Below are 18,674 nucleotides of genomic sequence, written 5' to 3'. Positions count from 1 at the left end.
TTGCAGCCAAGTTTTCCTAACGTTGGCCATATTTTCTTTTGTATAAACAGACAGACCAAAGACCCAACTGAGCAGGTCCACAACATCCATTAACCAGGGGAATGTGACCCTGACCTGCTCTGTGAGGTCATCATCTGGATGGAAATACTACTGGTACAAAGACAAGAGTCTATATAAACCCCAGAACCCACAACTTTATTCTGATCATCCACTCATAACTGTCTCACCTGGAGGAACCTATCAGTGCAGAGGAGGCAGAGGAGATCCAGTTTACTACAGCAACTACAGCAACTCAGTTGGTAAAAATAAAAGTTTGATATTAAAAATAAATGACAATGAAACACACTGTGTGTGGGTTCATATGGAGTAAATCTAACACTGATTAAATCTGATGTTTCATTTATTCTGTTTTTTTTTTTTTTTTTCATTTTTTCAACAGTGGTGAACATACCTGTAGTGACGCTGAAATCCAACTGGTCTGACATATTTTATTCAGAGACGGTCACTCTCAGATGTGAGATCACAGATAGAGGGGACACTGAGTGGGTTTATGAATGGTCAACATCAGGCCCAGAACTACCTCAGGAGCAAAGTGAATACTTGACCATCAGAGTTGAGTTTTTCAGCAGTAGACAGTACTACTGTAAGGGTAAACACAAAGAGGATAAGAATATGGAAACAGAATGGAGCAACTCCATGTCTCTGAAAGCATCATGTAAGTCTGACTTAAAATAATGAAATAATGTTTATAAATATGAATATAAAGACCTCCTTTCACTGTGTATGAACACAGTTATTGTGACTGGTTATTGATGAGTAAATCCTATTTTCACAAACTGAACAGCACAGAAACCACAGGCCCACCTGACCTCTGACACAACATCCATTCAACAAGGCAGCAGTGTGACCCTGACCTGCTCTGTGAGGTCATCATCTGGATGGAAATACTACTGGTACAAAGACAACACCTTATATAAACCCCACACCACACAAGACTTTTCTGATAATCCACAAATAAGTGTCTCAGTGGGTGGAAGCTACCGGTGCAGAGGAGGCCGAGGAAACCCAGTTTACTACACATACGACAGCAACACAGTCAGTATCAGCACCATCGGTGAGTCTGTCAATACAATATGGACATGTTTTGTTTTGTTCTTTGTTCTTAATGGTTTTAAGGAGACATTATAATTGATGGTATTAGTCATTTTCTCATGTTACATTGTGGTGACATCAAGGTGCACATATTAGTCATTAATTCATTGCCCATTAACATACATGGCAGCTGCCACAATGCAATATACATGATCTGATATCACAGCAACAGGAGGCAACAAGACTGAGTTCAGCAGAGTTAAAGGTAGGGTAGGAGATCCAGGAAAAACAGTTTGAGCCAGCTACATTTAGAAAAAAACACAATTCAAAAGTCCAAACCCCTTTCTTCAGACAAATGGCAAATGGGGAGGGACAAATGGGAATGACAGAGTTTGATAGACATATCAAACAGACATAATCATTTTGATGGACCATTTAAAATGATTGGATGGTGTTTTTTTAGTCCTGTCCATTCCACAGGTGACTACATTTTTTTTTTTTTTTTTTAATTTTTGTGTTACAGCATTTAATTAATTGGTTGGAATTGGGATGTGAAGGGGATTTTAAGCAGTATAGTAAAAAATGCCCCAGAAAACATCTCTCTACCTTTAATTCAGAGTTATTTGCACACTATTAACACTTTATTATTAACACTTTACAACAGTCTTTAGTTTAGTTAAATGAGGGTAAACAATGTTCAGGACTTGCTCTTATGGAATAATAACTGTTTCTTATGCTAATGTACAAGGCTCATAGAAAGCACAAAGAAAACAACAAATCTTTCTTTTTCCATCTAAAACCCTGAACTTTAGACTCAAATGTCAGTACAACTATATACATATAAACCAACAGGACAAAATTATTATAATAATTAATGTAATTTGGTGACAGAGATCATTTGCCCCTCACTCGGTTTTTGTCCCTTCGTTGGGCTACGATTGAGAGATTGTGTGTGTGTTTTACTGGCATTGTGTTGTCCAGTGTGTGTGTGTTTTATGGCATTGCTTTAGTCAGTGTGTGTGCACAGAGCCAGCTGCACAGACATGGTGCTTAGCCCAAGAGCACATCAAAAAGTCACAGCTACGGTGAGACTCCGATAGAGAGAATCGCTGTATTAAACAGAAACCTGACAGGTGCAGCAGTGACCGAGGAGGGTCGTTTGTTTCCCCACAGCTCAGAAACGGACAACAGTAACAGTGAGCAGCTGTATGAGCACATGAAGTGCTTTGGGAATGCCAAACAAAAATGACAACCAATCACTGATGGAATAGGGCGGGCTGTAGGCTGCCGCCCAAATCGCAAATAAGGTATAACGTTTTCCCATAACTTCCGATTGGGTGGGCAACACAGACATTTGGGTGGGCTGAGCCCACCCCTGCCCATGCCAACCGCTGGCCTTGATGTTATATAATTCATGTGCCACGACTTTCTTCCTTTGCTATCTGTAGGAAATAATTAGGAGGTGATAGTGGAGAAAGCATTAGCTAATGGCATCCTAGTTGTAGAGTATGGTCTCACAGAAAAGGGGCATTTAGGGGTGGCGGCTGGTGTCCCTGGCCCCCTGGGGCCTGTGCTCGGCTGCTGTGGGGCCTCTGGCAGGGGCCTCCCTCGACCTCGACCATCTTCGGGGCGGGCACACTGTTGCCTCTCGGCGGGGGGGCTGGATTCCCCCTCTCTGTGGTGTCTGCTGGATGACCAGGTCTTGGGGCCCTCTTGGTCGGTTCTTGATCCTTGGAGGGCGTGGGGTTGTGGTTGCATGTCTGTGTTCTTCACCTCAGTCTGTTTGCCTGGTTCACTCGGTCACAGCAGATGAATGTGAACAACTGATGTTGTGTGGATTTTTTATAGGTATTATTTGTGTGAACGTGGTATATGATATTTTGTTCATGCTTTCTTATATTCTTCATTTCATAGGTCTTATGTATCTCATTGTTGTGTTTTGTTTTTTTCGCTCTCTCTTCTGCCCAGTTTACTCAGTTCTGGTTGCAGTTATTGTCACCATTATAATTGTTTCCATAGTTGTTGCTGTTTGTATTACTGATACTTTCTTGTGAGGGTCTTCGCCACCTTCTTCTCTCTTGTTCTCTCCCCTTCTTCTATCCCCCCACCCCCACCCCCACGTCAGGTCCGGCATCGAAATGTGGTTCAGCAAAACTCATAATAAACACAGTAGAATATCAAGGGCGCTTCATATACTTTATAAAGTTACCCTTGGCAAAGCAAATTTGTTCAGCACCAGGAGGAACCAGACTACCATTCTGCTGTTAGGATGCTGGACAAGACAAGTAGGGAAAAAAAAAAAAAAAAGCAGTGTGAGATACTCCCAGGTAAAATGTCCAAATAAAAGAGGATACACAAGCAAAGGTGTCAGAAAAATGGGTAATGATGACTGGGAGTACAGTTGGTGTCGGCTGCTGCCTTATCGGTACAGACAGCTGCCTGTCAGCCAGCTGAGCCCATACACAAAAAAAAAAAAAAAAAGGAAAAGGGGCATTTAGAGCTTTATAATGACTAATACATTAATAAGCAACTAGTTAAAGGTGAATGTGTGTTTGTTCATTTAACCCTTTATAGGGCACTCTCAGAAATCCTCTGAAATTCAACATTTCAACCTTAGTGTGTTATTGGAGGACATAACAAGACTTCATTACTTTTGAGAAAATTTTCCACATTTTTTTATTGTTATGTAGAAATCAAAGTTCATTAAGTTACCATATTTGGTTCCTTACCTGTAAGTGGCAAAAAAAAAAAAAAAAAACAGAAGTAAATATAAAAAATACAAGAAAAACCCATTAGACCAACATCAGTGCTGATCCAGACCCCTGTCCACATCCACATTCTCCCTTTGAACATCATTCCTTCCATTAGTACCATTACTTCATGGTACCTAACAGAGCAGGTACACTCACTGCTCATGCAGAGGTGGAGCTTACAGAGCCTGTAGACCACATTGGACCTGAGATTGGTGATTCACTGTCCTCACTGTAGCTGTTACTGTCACGGTCTAGTAATCTGTGCGGAAATACCCAAAAATAGTCACTTGCCCAATAAAGGGTGTGTGTATTCTTATTGGTGACTGTTGTGTATTTTCAGTCTCAAATGGGGCCGTTGTGACTCTGGATCCAAACTGGTCTGAGATATACACAGGAGAGAAGATCACCCTCAGATGTGAAATCCACAGAGGAGACACAGAGTGGGAGTATGAATGGAGAAAATCTGACTCAGCCCTGTCTGAAACAGAATCTGAAATCAGAATAACTAAAGCTCATTCAGACCATACTGGAGACTACAGCTGCAGAGGAAAAATGAAACAGTCACAGGATCATTCAACAAACTGGAGCAACAATGTCACACTGACGGTAACAGTTGGTAAGATTCAGCACACATTAGTAATAAACAATTAAACTATATTCTGTAAACACAATAATCCAATAGTTCATGCATCCTATCAGATGGAGTGTCACTGATGTGTTCATTCCTCTCACAGGTAAACCCAGTTCTGTCCTCACTGTGTCTCCATCATGGCTGAGTCCTGGAGCCTCAGTAACTCTGAAGTGTCATGTTAAACCTCCATCTGCAGGATGGAGGTTTTATTGGTATAAGGCTGTTCCTCATCCATCAGATAAACTGTACAGGTATGAGCTGTTACCTGACAGCAGTGAAGGGACTGAACAGGAGGTTTTCACCATCCATGGACAAAAAAACACCACAGGTTATGTGTGTAGAGCTGGAAGAGGAGATCCACAGTTTTACTCTGAGTACAGTCAACCTAAGTTTACCTGGTGTGGAGGTGAGTTTGATTATTGTTTCAGATGCCAGATCTCATTAGTGTGAATGTGTCAGTGAATGATAATGAAGATGAGGGTGAAGAGAACGAACACTTTTTTCCACCACTGTGATGAATGTTTATGTAGCTGTATAAATTTCAACAGTTCAGACTGAGACGACCTATGGCAGTGACCCATATCAGAACTGAAAAGCTCACATTTCATGAAATTTGTACTGTTTACACTGTCATGGTGTGAGTCAGACATGAGCAAAAAAATCAGCTTTGGGAAGTTTTAGTTTAGTTTTAGTCACAGTATTGCTTTTGCTTTCCCACTCGCTGGATGATGAATTAAATTCCATTCTTTTCCTTTCCTTTTTCTTTCCGCACTTCTCAAGATGTAATGAGTAAACATGTTTATCTTAAAGGACAGGCTTTATGCATGAGGTAAATTTAACAGGCACACCAAGAAAACGTCAGCGAGCAGGAAACCAACAGGACAAACAAAGACAGACAAGAGTTCATATTTTAAGTGTTTTAAACTTAGGTTAGAAAGAAAAGAGAAATGACTTTTTAAGGCACATGTGCTTTCCACTCAACCTCACTCACTGACTGCTGATCACCCAGAATCAACAATGGTACATCACTTACCTCTGCCCCCATAGGTTCCACCCACATGCATAATTCATGTAATAAAAAGGTCCAATGTGGTTCATTTTAGGGGATTTTTTTAAAGTAAATCTCTTGCTTTTAAGAAAAACACAAAGCACAGTTAATACTGTAAGCATGATCAGTACAGGTTCACTTTAACTTTGTATTTTTATCAATATTTTACCCTCTTTTCACGATAATACTCAGGCTAAACATTAGACAAAGGATGTAACTGTAGCTTCAGTGTTCTTAGTGTGTGTGATTATGTCTTGTTTTTTCAGATATGGACTCATCAGTGTCTCTCAGAGTGAGTCCCAACAGAAGTCAACACTTCACCTATGAGTCTATCTCACTGAGCTGTGAGACCAACTCTGATAAATGGAGAGTGAGACAGTTCTATAAGAACAGTTACTCAAATTGTGATAATTACAGCTGGAGGACTGATACATCTCCATGCATCATCTCCAGAACAGTGTACAATGGTGCAGTGTTCTGGTGTGAGTCTGGATCAGGAGAGTTGAGCAGCGCAGTTAACATCTCTACTCATGGTACGTTTTCATTCCATTTTCCTATTATGTCCATTTTCTTTAACTTTAGCTGCAACAAAGATCTATTTTGAATTATCCAAACAACTGTCTCACTGTTACTACTCCCTCTAGTGGTCAAATAAATCCATTGCACCGTTTATATGAACAGGATCACTGCCCGTCTCGACAGTCCAATACATTGGCATCTTTGACAGAACTTCAGAGCTCTTTATTCTCAACACTCTAATGATCATTTTAGGTCATACTATAATATTAGAAAACAGAAATACTACATAGAACCCACTTAACAGTCAATGCAACCAGTTAAAATACAGTAAAATTTAATAAATGGGCATCATATGACACACTTTCTCACAAACATATTTATATTCTTGGTTTTAAAATCCGAAAACACCTCATCATTTATCAATAAAAACTAAATATTATGTATTTTCTTTAGTATTATGAGCGATTTGTAGTTAGATTTTTACGACAATGATTAGAGTGAAGTACTCTGCAGGTTGCAGTAGATGAATGAAACCGTTAAAGCCTCTTACAGTCATATATACATACGGTAAATTGTCTGTTTTTACTCTTCAGCCATCCGCCCCAGGGGTATTATCGTACCCTGTGGCATCTGACAGTATCATCAATTTGTCCGATCTCCTTCATGTTTGATATTTAGGTACAACTTGGGAAGCTCTTGGACAAGTTCATTGACCATTTCCTTGATCTTGACTTAAATTTCAAGGTCAAATTGGGATTGACGTTTCAAATTTGGACACCGATGTTGACTTGCATTTTTCCAGTCTTTTGGGGTCAGTGCATGGTCGTAGGAGCAGATGAGGTGAGGGGATAGTGATAGTGGTAGGGGGTCAGTGTGAGGGTCAGAAGTGGCCAAAGAGTCCTTGCAACTTTCAGTGTTGGTTTTATTTGTGTTACACTCAAACTGTATCTGACTGTTCCACAGATGATATTATCTTAGAGAGCCCTGTGCATCCTGTGACTGAAGGACAACCTCTGATTCTCAGCTGTAGACTGTGGACAGACGCTATTCTGGCTGATGTCAGTTTCTACAAAAATGGAAAAGTAATCCAGAATGGAACCAGTGAACAGCTCAGTATCTCTGCAGTGTCTAAGTCAGATGAAGGTTTTTATAAGTGTGAAAGAAAAGAGGTACTGAGCCGAAGAGTACAGGTTTGGATGTCATCAGAGAGCTGGGTGTCTGTAAAATGTGAGTGTACTTAAACTCATATATATTTGTTTGTGTAATAGAAGCTACACAATAGGTCAGAAGAAGACATTTGTTTGAGTTGTTAGTATGTGATGAATTTGTTTTATGGATAAGATCATTTTGTAAATAATACATAAAAGTACAAAAAAAGAAAATGAACCCTTTCATGCATGACGTCCACATTTGTTGAAGCTCACTTTCCGAAGGGTTATAAAGGCAATATTCTCCAAACCACATGGGGGCAGTGTCTATAGACCCTCAGCAATACAATGAAAAAAAGGATCATCTTAGTTTTAGAATTTGGACTGCTCTGTGATCTCATAAATTTAACCACTTAAGACCCAGCTATGGGTTTTCTGTCCACATTTGTAGACAAGAGTTTCACAGCTTTATACCAAAAACAAGACAAAACAAAACAAAAAACACTGTCCACCGCAAAGGCCATTCCATAATTTTTTTTTAAATATGCAGCTGAAAAAACTGCTGCATTATGATTTTTCCAATATAGGTAATTATTTAACCCTTTCATGCATAGTGGTCACTACAGTGGACAGGTATTCTCCAGCTGTTCTCTTGTATATTCATGGATTTTGTTGTTTTAGTTGCATATCAGCCAACACAGTGGACACTTATGCATCATCCCATCCACTGCAATTGATACCATTACTGTAACTTTGCTATTCTTGATAAAATTGATCTGCAGTAACATGTTTGAGTGTAAAGTAATTGCTTACTATTTTTATTAGACTGTAATTAACACCAAAAAGTTTTTTTTTTTCATATTATCTCCATGAAGTGAGTACTGACTAGTATTAGAGCATGAAAAATGTTTATATTTCATAGTTTTCACACTGCATATTAGTAAATACATGTTTTTTTGCTTCAAAAATTGAACGAATGGTGTCCAGCTGAGTGGACTTTTTTGGAACTCCATAAAAAATAGATTCATTAAAAAAATTTCAATCGCATTGTTTTTTAAATCCAATCCAACTTTATTTGTAAAGCATTTTAAAACAACCACAGTGGACCAAAGTGCTGTACAGAAAAAATAAATAAAAACCAAAATAACAGAGTAAAATACAAGAATAGATTAAAAGACATAGAACAACTGTAAAGAATAAAATTAAAAAATAATGATAAAAAAATTAAATAAAAATAAATAAATAGATAAAAATACAGAAGAATAGATAAAACCTAAATAAAAGAATAAAATACAAGAATAGGTTTAAAACATTAAAAAAGCTGTACAATTAATGCCACATTTAAGAGGAATAAAAACACTCAGTAAAAAAATCTTGATTAAGGTTGTCATAACTCATGCATGAAAGGGTTAATTCAATACATCCAAAAATTATTTCTTTCCTGGGTCTCAGGAGACTAAATATCTTCTTCATAAAACCATATTTAAAAAAAATAAATAAATCAAAAAAATCATTAAAAAATAAAAAATAAATCAAAATGCATTTCAACTTCAGCCTAATTTCATATCATAAAATCAATTTTAAAAAAAAACAATCTAAATACTTTTGTTCATAATTCATGCATGAAAGGGTTAAAAGGAACACAAGATCAGGAGTTACAGGTTAAAGAACATTTGTGATGAGGTGATGAAAGTCCACAGTGGGAGGTAATCCTGTGATGTGTTTATTTCTGTGTTTTTATGTACACTGTGTATATGTTTGTATTTTCACACACCAGGCCTCAGTGGAATTCTTACTTTCGTAGTTTTATATCGGTAGCCTCAGAGCATAATTGTCCTATTTTTGTCCAAATTTTAAAATCTGCATAACTTTACTCTTCTAACAGTGCTGCTTCATTTAATACAGATATCACAATTTGGCCAAAAATATGACTTAGACAATAGCTATATGATGAACAATATGTAAAAACTGATGTGACTTCAGAAAACAAATATGATAGGGTATATACATAAATTTGTGCTGAAATTTGTAGAAGAATGTTTAGAATTGATAAATGAAGATCAAACATTTTCACATGTTTTTTTCCAGCTGAAACAATGGAATTACTCGAGGACAGGTCTCCATTTCCTGTGGTGCTGATCATTGGTCTGGTTTCTGGCATCTTACTGATAATTCTCCTTCCACTGACAGCGCTGGGTTGGTACAAAACATCCAAAGGTGAGATGGTACCGTTAGTTTGAAATAAGAAGCAGTGATCTGTAACGTGGCAGTGGTCTGTAATGTTAACATTCCTCTGATAAACCTTTTCACAGGTTTGTGTTGGAACAGGTCAGTCTAGTCTTTACAATCACAGGAATAAATTGGTCATCATTTCATTTTCACATTTTGACTTTTATTGTTTGTAAAACTTTGTTTATTCTTTGGTTCAGATTCATGGAGTCACTGGGATCCAGTCAGGGTTCATCCACCGCCCAAAATATCAACCAGGATGAAAACCAACTACAGGTCTACTCCTCCCTTCTCCACGGTCAGTTCAGATCGACTCTTAGGCTACGTTCACACAGCAGGTCTTAATGCACAATTTGGATTTTTTGGGGAAGTCCGATTTTTTTGTGTGCTCGTTCATATTACAAATTAAATGCGACTTCTATCAGTTCTCAGTATGAACTGAATGTGACTCTGAAGTGACCCGCATGCACAAAAGAGGTCCTGACGTAACACGTGACCACGCAGCACACACTGTGTTTACAGAAGTAAATATGGAGGCATCTGGTATCAGCGTGTGTGTGGCACTGATAAAGTTTCTCTACAACTGAAGTCAGCACCATTACTGTCAAATAATTTGAAGCAGAAGCTTAAAAAAGAGCAGAGCCAGGCTTTTTGCTGTGGCCTTTTGTGGTGCAATGGCTGCTACGTCTGTACAACGGAGTATTTGGATGTGGAGGCGGAGTCAGGAGTGGTGGGATAGTGATGTTAGCGGCTTCACTCACACACACTTCATCCAGAATTTTCAAATGACAAGAAGAACGTTTAAATATATCTGTGACCGCCTCTCTGTAACACTCTCACGACAAGACACTCATCTCCAGTGATCTATATCTGTTCACAAGTGTGTTGCAGTCGGGCTCTACTGGCATTTCAATGATGTAAAGGTCGGATAAATGTGACCTGGCCGTTCAGACTGACGTCGCATTGCAAAATATCTGATATGTATCGGATTTAGGACCACATATGAAAGTGGCCTGGGTCGGATTTGAAAAAATCAGATTTGTGCCGTTCAGACTGTCTTTAACAGGTCAGATACAGGTCAAATAGCAGCAAAAAATCAGATTCAGGCCACATTTGGCTCCAGTCTGAACGTAGCCTTAGTTATTTAGTAAAGTGACTGTCAGTGGTGGCTCGTCAATAGAGGGCGCTAGGGCACTGCTCCACCTGTCTCACATGAAGAAGACGACGATAGGAACCACCTAAAATAATTTTACAAAAACATGAATATTGAAATAAACAGGCTTTACATGATACAGCCTGTGAGTATCGTGTATCATCTGCATTCAAGTGAAGTTTAAAAATGTTTTTGGTTGTTTCGTGCAAGAGAGCAGTCAATCAATCAATAAATCAAATTTTAGGAAGGACTTGGCAAACGGGGCACATATTTAGAGGCAGTTGATATTCTGACATCAGCACATGCATAGACATGATGACATCAGCTGGATCAATGCAAAAATAAGCTACAACATGTGTGAGGGGCGGGGTTTGTTGTGCCTGGAACCACTTGTTCTAAATGAGTTTTTTGCAGTGGTTAAGTAATTATTTTGTGTTGATGAAAGGTTAATTTATTAATAATAATTAATGACCAATTTTTTTTAATTTTTCTTAATGAAAGAAGGCACTTTTCAGTTTGTATTTTGTACAAAGAATTTACTTTAAAAATCGGAAATTTTTTTATATATTACAGTTAAATATATGTTGTTTGAAAATATAAACACATACCTTTGGCACAGGAACAAATTTTGCCTAATTTTTTTCAATCAAAAATGCTGAAGCTAGAGTTGGGGGTACTTGGCTAAAAAAGTCTATTTCAGTCTATTTTATTTTTCCCACTGTAAAAAGTTGGAGATCCACTGGTGTAACCTCAAATCTACATAAGCAGAAAAAAACACTTAGGATCAAGAAAGGTCTTCACCAGGGAATCAGTTCATGGAGCCATAAATAATAATTAAGTTAAAAAAAAAAAACACACTATGTTCAAAAACCAACTGCTGGATGATTAAAAATCACATCTACAGTGACTGATTTGTGGTGTTGATATTCTCTGCCCTCCAGGTGATCTCTGTGTCTATGAATCAATACGTGGTAGAAACACTGGAGACGGTACGGTATTGTATTCAATATGAGCACATTATTTGAAGTGAGAGACTGACATTTACCTCAGTTCAACTGTTCTCATTTCAGATCAACAACACAATGAATATGAAATCGTCTCGTCTCAACATCATGGTGATGCAGCGGATGAAGACTACTGTAATGTAGAGCCTCGTAACTAACGGTTACCCAGTTCAACATCAGGTCCAAATACTGATACTGGCTATTTACAGTAGCACCTAAACACCTTTACATGTTCAACACCACTGTATATATTTTATTTTTGTTCCAGATCCATAAATAGCAGTGCATAATCAATGAAATGTGACAAATATGGGCTAAAATATTGAAGCCAAGATTCAGATTTAAAGTGTATTTTTTAAGCTGCAATTGAAACATTAGAACAATTTGTGCGTTTTGATAATATATCACATGGAAAAAAAAGAGAAAAAAATCATCTAGCATTGTTAATTTGCTTTTGTATATATGTTTTTTGTATATATGTTTGACACTTTTTATTGATAAACATTTTAATTTTACAAAACCAGAACATGAAAATGAGGTCGAGGGAAGACAATTATAACATAAACATGCGTACAACATGAACTGTTTTTAATTAGTACTGTCACCGTTTGTAAAGTCCGTCCATTTTCTCCGGTGCCTTTTTCCCAGCTCCTCCTGGAGCCGCAGGGTGAAAGTCATGTGTTCCATCAGTCGAATGTTTTCTACCATACAAATAAAAAAGGCCCATTGTGATGGCTCCTTCTGTAGCCAACATTTTGTTCTGGCTTTTTTAGCTGATGTCAACAACATCTTTAGGAGGTAAACATCATCTGAATCCTGTTATGACCCTGGGTCCTAATTTATGTTTATATGTATATATGTATTCTGATACCACCCCTCCCAGTCCTGTAGGGGTGCTGTGTTTGTCTCTTGCCTTTTTGTTTTCCATGCAGGGGGCTGAGGATTGGAACCAGCCTTTAAAAATGACCCTGGATGCAGCAGCTCTCTCTTTCTCTCTCTCTCCCTGACTTGCCTGGAACGTTACAAAGTCATGAGTCGTGGTTTGAAGTCGTGACTTACGGGCTCAAAAACCAGCTTGGAACGCAGCATTAACTACAATTTCATGTCCTGAAATTGCATTTTGATTGATTCACTATGTTTAAAGTTATCATTGCAGAAAATCCAGTTGTAATTTTTTTGGGGGACATATGGTATATGTAAGTTCATGACAAACAAAGACTTTTTATTCTGCAAAAAAGAGCAATAAGAATTGTTCACAATGTTTGTTTTTGTGAACACACCAATTCACTATTTTTCCAATTTAAAACTTTAAAACTCATTGACCTTTTGGAGTTCAAAACTATTCAACTAATGTATAAAGCAAAGAATAACTTCCTGCTGGGTAATATTCAAGAAATGTTTTGTGAAAGAGAGGAAGGTTTTGATTTAAGGGGAAAGTTAAATTTGAAGATTCATAAAGTGCACACTACGTCAAAAAGTTTCTGTTTGACCATCCGTGGAGTAAAATTGTGGAACAAATTGTGTGTGGAGATGAAACAAATAACATAATTCAGTTTTAAAAAGATATAAAGAATTGATTCTTGTGAAGTGCATAATTTAATAATGACAATGAGGGCTGTTTGTTTATGGATGATGTTGAACTGATAAATATGCTGTAAATATTGAAGAAAATGGTTGAATTGTTGAGTCTGTTTGTATGACTGTACTACCATGATCATTCTGTTTTGAGTAATTCCATTACTGCATTATGTATTAGTTGTGGGTTAAATGCTAAAATTAGGAAAAATGTATTGTTTGATTTTTGCTTTAAGTTAATGATAAAGGTGTAAAAGCACTTGTGGGGTCGTAATAAATAAGTTTATACTTCTTCATACTCCTTTTCGACCATGCAAATTCAGACACGTACTTGAAGAAAGATTCTGTACATTTAAATGTTTTTGTCTTATTTTGCTTTTTTTTTTTTTTTTTTTTTTTTTTCAATTTTGTTTCTTTGCATGTTCTAAATAAATACATAGAAATAAACTTCCGCCTGTTTGTGACCCCTGTGTACTCCAGTGTTGGAAGCTCAGACTGGTGTTTCTGTTCAGGTGTGTGTTTGAATGTGTTTTAAAGCTAAATAATGACAAATGAAGATTTTTTTTCCCCTTTTGCAACCGTAGACAAACAGGATTTGACTTGAAATGAGTCTGTTTTGGCCTGATGACGTACGTTTGGTGTAAAACTACAGGTCAGACTTTATCTGTGTAACAATACAGTCTTCATGTTGCCGTTTACTTTGAGTGTGATCAAATGGAAGAATAAAAGTAATGTTAAAAGAGACCATCGATTTGATAAATGAGCATCTTGTTTCCATGGTGATAACAATATTCAACATATTACCAGTGCAAATATCTATGCGGGCATGTATGAGTTTATCAAATTATTACTAAAAAAAACTGTCAAAGTGAAGTGACTGTGGTTCTTTAACAGAAAACACAAAATGGATTCAACTCCTGTTTGTCCATTTAAAGCAGTTGATGTAGTGTTTTGTTTTACGTGCTGTGTTTGATATGGACCTTTGGGTTTATATATTTCATCACACACAGAATAAAAGGCCTCATAAGGACACTTTCCCCCATGGGTGCTTACTTAGGTGGAGTTTTCTAAACCATGTCAGGTGAGTTCAGGGGTGATTCTAGGATCAGGTTTAGGGGGGCTGAGCACCCAGATTGCTGGCTGGCCAGGTAAGAGAAATTTCACAATTTTGGACATTTTGACGCAATTTCGGACCATCATTCCCACATTTGTGAAAAAAAAGGCCTAAAAGTTTTTGGGTGTGAGAAACTCTGTGGCTAAACCATCAAATCTGATAAAAGTTATTCAAATGATGAGCTACAGTAAAAGAGGAATGGATTGGAATCATAAAAGAAATAAACCCTAACCCTAATTTCTGGTGGAAGACAATCCTCCATTTTGCTACTGCAACTCCTCAACATATACTTATAAACAGTACATGTATGTTTCTGGAATGAAATAGCCTCCTAAAATGAGAACCAAAAATACTAAAAATGGACCTTGGACTTATTTTATGTACTTTTATTTCAAATGTAATGCAGAATTTGTAAAACACATTAACAGAAACTGACTTTCAATGTTCACTGCCTTTTTCCTTATTATATTAGCCTTATATAATACAAATATATAAATAAAAATAAATAGCCTTCAGAAAAAGAAAAGTACTTGAAATCTACAAAATAATAATAACAAATAATAATAAAATAATAAAAGATAGGCAACCCCTAACTAAGGTACAATGTATGTAATCATCTTTGAATGGACACTCTGTAGATGATTCCTTTGACTTTAATCTGTGTCGCCTCACTTTAAGGGTAGAAAATCTGTTGATTACATTCTGGTGTTCAACTTTCTCAAGCACCTCTTTCCCAGCTGACATCACAGCCAGATGCTTTAGTCTGTTTGACCCATGGTCCTCCTCAGCCAGGTATGGAGCCGACGCAAGGCACTAAAACACCTGTCACTGCTACAGCTGCTAACTGGTACTGTCAAGGCAAACTGAATAACAGCTTTCAGCGAAGGGAACATCTCATAATCCAGGAGATTGTACACTGTCAACAAGTCTTGAATGTCACCAGCCTCACTTTTGTGCTTCAGAAAGTTTTTGGCAACCATCACTTCCTCTGATTTAAGGTCAATATGGTAATGCACTGCCAGTGCTGACAAATGAGGCTCAGATAAGAAGTGGTCTGAGGTTGGACTGCATGCCTGAGTTCCATTAAGTAAGTCCTGATTCACAACAGAAAATGATTCTCAAGTTCAAAGATCATTCTGTCCAGACAAGGAAACAACAATTTCCCTCTGAGTTCTTCTGACTCAGAAGAACCACAGACTTCACTACCTGCCCCACAAGTTGACTCAACAACAAATCCATCCATTCTCTTTGTCTTCCACCTCTGTCCAGAAGACAGTTCCCAGACTGCTATCTGGTTTGTCTCACATGTAGCCTTTGCTCTTGCATGAAGATCTGCAGCAGTGGCATGTATATGTGTATGTGACTGTATGTGTGTATGTATATGGTGTGTACATATATGTGTATGTGACTGTATGTGTGAATGTATATGGTGTGTACATATATGTGTATGTGACTGTATGTGTGTATGTATATGGTGTGTACATATATGTGTATGTGACTGTATGTGTGAATGTATATGGTGTGTACATATATGTGTATGTGACTGTATGTGTGAAGGTATATGTGTATGTGACTGTATGTGTGTATGTATATGGTGTGTACATATATGTGTATGTGACTGTATGTGTGTATGTATATGGTGTGTACATATATGTGTATGTGACTGTATGTGTGTATGTATATGGTGTGTACGTATATGTGTATGTGACTGTATGTGTGTATGTATATGGTGTGTCCATATATGTGTATGTGACTGTATGTGTGTACGTATATGTGTATGTGACTGTATGTGTGTATATATATCGTGTGTACATATATGTGTATGTGATTGTATGTGTGAACGTATATGTGTATGTGACTATATGGGGGTACAGGTTGGTAGGGGTGTGTTTATGGATAATCACAACCTTATGTTGTATATCAGGTGATTAAGTACTAACAGACTGAGGACTGGAATCAGGGAGTAGGACAGGATAAGCAGTGGCTTCTTCCTACTCCCTTTCAGGCACAACAGTTGTTCTTTTTTTTCTATTATTTAATTTTTTAATTTGTGTATTATTATTATTATTATTATTATTATTATTATTATTATTATTATTATTAATAATAATAATAATAATTAATTAATTAATTTATTTATTTATTTTTCCTTTCTTCCATATGTTTTGCATTATGTCTGTGTCTGAAATAAACTAAACTAAACTAAACTATGTTTCTGCTTCAGAGTCTCAATCACTGCATCTTTGTATGTCAGAGCTGTGGCAATATCTATGGTTTCCTTCTGTAAATATCTGTGCAAACCTGCTGTTATAGACAGGAGATCCTGGAAAACAATCAGCAAATACAAAAAGGAGAATTTACTGAGTTTTGCCTTCAATCCCACTGCCATAGGTGTGCTGATAGCGCAGAGGCACTCAATGATGGCAGTGAAATTTTCAAGCACTGCAGTCACTGACCAAAGCTGGCATGCCCAGTGTGTGTTTGACAAGTGCACAAGTTCTCTTTGCTCCAATCTTAACTTCTTCTGAGTGTCCACAACTTTATGATAGTTCACAAGTGAAACACTGAAGAAAGAATGGACACTTTCCAACATGTTTTAGAGCTCTGTGGCTTCAGAAACAGCTCTACAGGTGTGACACAGGACTAGATTTAACTCACGTGCATAGCAGTGCACATATATCGCCTCAGGGTGCTGCTTTTGAAAATGGGCTCGGACCCCTCCAAATGCCCCTGTCATGACAGCTGCCCCATCATAGGTCTGGGCCACACATTTCAGCTGATCAATTCCCTTCTCTTGCAGCTGAGTCTCAATTGCAGCGGTTACTGATGCAGCATCAAACAGCATAACTGCATACATCTTAGATTCCCTCATCTCAGAGCTTTGAGTTTAAGTGCCATTAACATCAGCAAATGTATATTAACCCTTTCATGCATGAATTATGAGAACCTTAGTCAAGAGTTTTTTTTCCTGAGTGTTTTTATTCCTCTTTTGGCATGAAATTTGATTGAAATTTTGTTAATGAACCTATTTTTTATGGAGTTACAAAAATGTCCTCTCAGCTGGACACCATGTGTTTAATTTTTGAAGCAAACAAACATGCATTTACTGACATATCATGTAAAAACTATGAAATAAAAACATTTTTAATGCCACTAATCTGATGTTTTCTCACATTTTAGCATACTCTAATACAAGTTAGTACTCACTCCATGGAAATAATATGCAAAAAACCCTTTTTGGTCAAGAAAAATGTTAATTACAGTCTAATGACAAATAGCAATTAACCCTTTCATGCATAGTGGTCACTACAGTGGACAGGTATTCTACATCTGTTCTCTTGTATATTCATGGGTTTTGTTGTTTTAGTTGCATTTCAGCCAACACAGTGGATACTTATGCATCATCCCATACACTGCAATTCATACCATTACTGTCTTTTTGCATATTATCTGCATGAAGACAGTAATAACTAGTATTAGAGTATGTTAAAATGTGAGAAAACATCAGATTAGCTGCATGAAAAATGTTTTTATTTCATAGTTTTCACATAGTATCATATTTTCTGATGATGGGTTTTAAATGCATGTTTCTTTGTTTGTTTGTTTTTTTTTTGTTAATTAAATGCTTGGTGTCCAGCTGAGTGGACATTTTTGTAACTCCATGAAAAATAAGTTCATAAAAAAAATTTCAATCACATTGTTTTTTTCATGCCTATAGAGGAATAAAAACACTCAAGAAAAAAATCTTGACTATGGCTTTCATAATTCATGCATGAAAGGGTTAATTTATGCTCAAACATGTTCCTACAGATCAGGTTTATCAAGAACAGCAAAGTTATAGTAATTGTATGAATTGCAGTGTGTGGGATGGTGCATAAGCGTCCACTGTGTTGGCTGATATGGAAATAAAACAACAAAAGCCATGAAGATACAAATGAACAGCTGTAGAATAACTGTCCACTGTAGTGACCGCTATGCATGAAAGGGTTAAATGACTGTAACTCACCTCACATGGTTCAGAAAACTCCACCTAAGTAAGCACTCATGAGGGAAATGTGTCCTTCTCAGGCCTTTTATTCTGTGTGTGATGAAATATATAAACCCAAAGGTCCAAGAAAGTTCAAGAACCACAATCACTTCACATGTGAGACATCTACAGGTTTTTATTTTTCTGCTGCGTACACACTGCAGCTGCTATGCCTTGTTAGCTTTTTTTTTTTTTAGTAATAATTTGATAAACTCATACATGCCCGCATAAATATTTGCACTGGTAATATGTTGAATATTGCTATCACCATGGAAACAAGATGCTCATTTATCAAATCGATGGACATTTCTTTTATTCTTCCATTTGATCACACTCAAAGTAAACGGCAACAAAAGTCTGACCTGTAGTTTTACACCAAAT

At 37.2% G+C, this 18,674-nt stretch overlaps 1 protein-coding gene across 1 annotated transcript in view; it reads left to right on the top strand.

The window, feature by feature from the left end:
* The window catches only part of LOC115438981 (uncharacterized), a 238,205-nt gene that overhangs the window by 4,750 nt on the left and 214,781 nt on the right, over window positions 1–18,674 (top strand). Inside the window, exon 5 of the mRNA XM_030162877.1 lies at window positions 51–299. Coding sequence (XP_030018737.1) covers window positions 51–299 — 249 coding nt within the window. The remainder of the gene's footprint in view (window positions 1–50; window positions 300–18,674) is intronic.

Source organism: Sphaeramia orbicularis, chromosome 18, assembly GCF_902148855.1.
Source record: "Sphaeramia orbicularis chromosome 18, fSphaOr1.1, whole genome shotgun sequence".
Lineage (NCBI taxonomy): Eukaryota > Metazoa > Chordata > Actinopteri > Kurtiformes > Apogonidae > Sphaeramia > Sphaeramia orbicularis.
The sequence above is the reverse complement of the archived record's forward strand: the minus strand, read 5'-3'. Positions and strand labels throughout refer to the sequence as shown.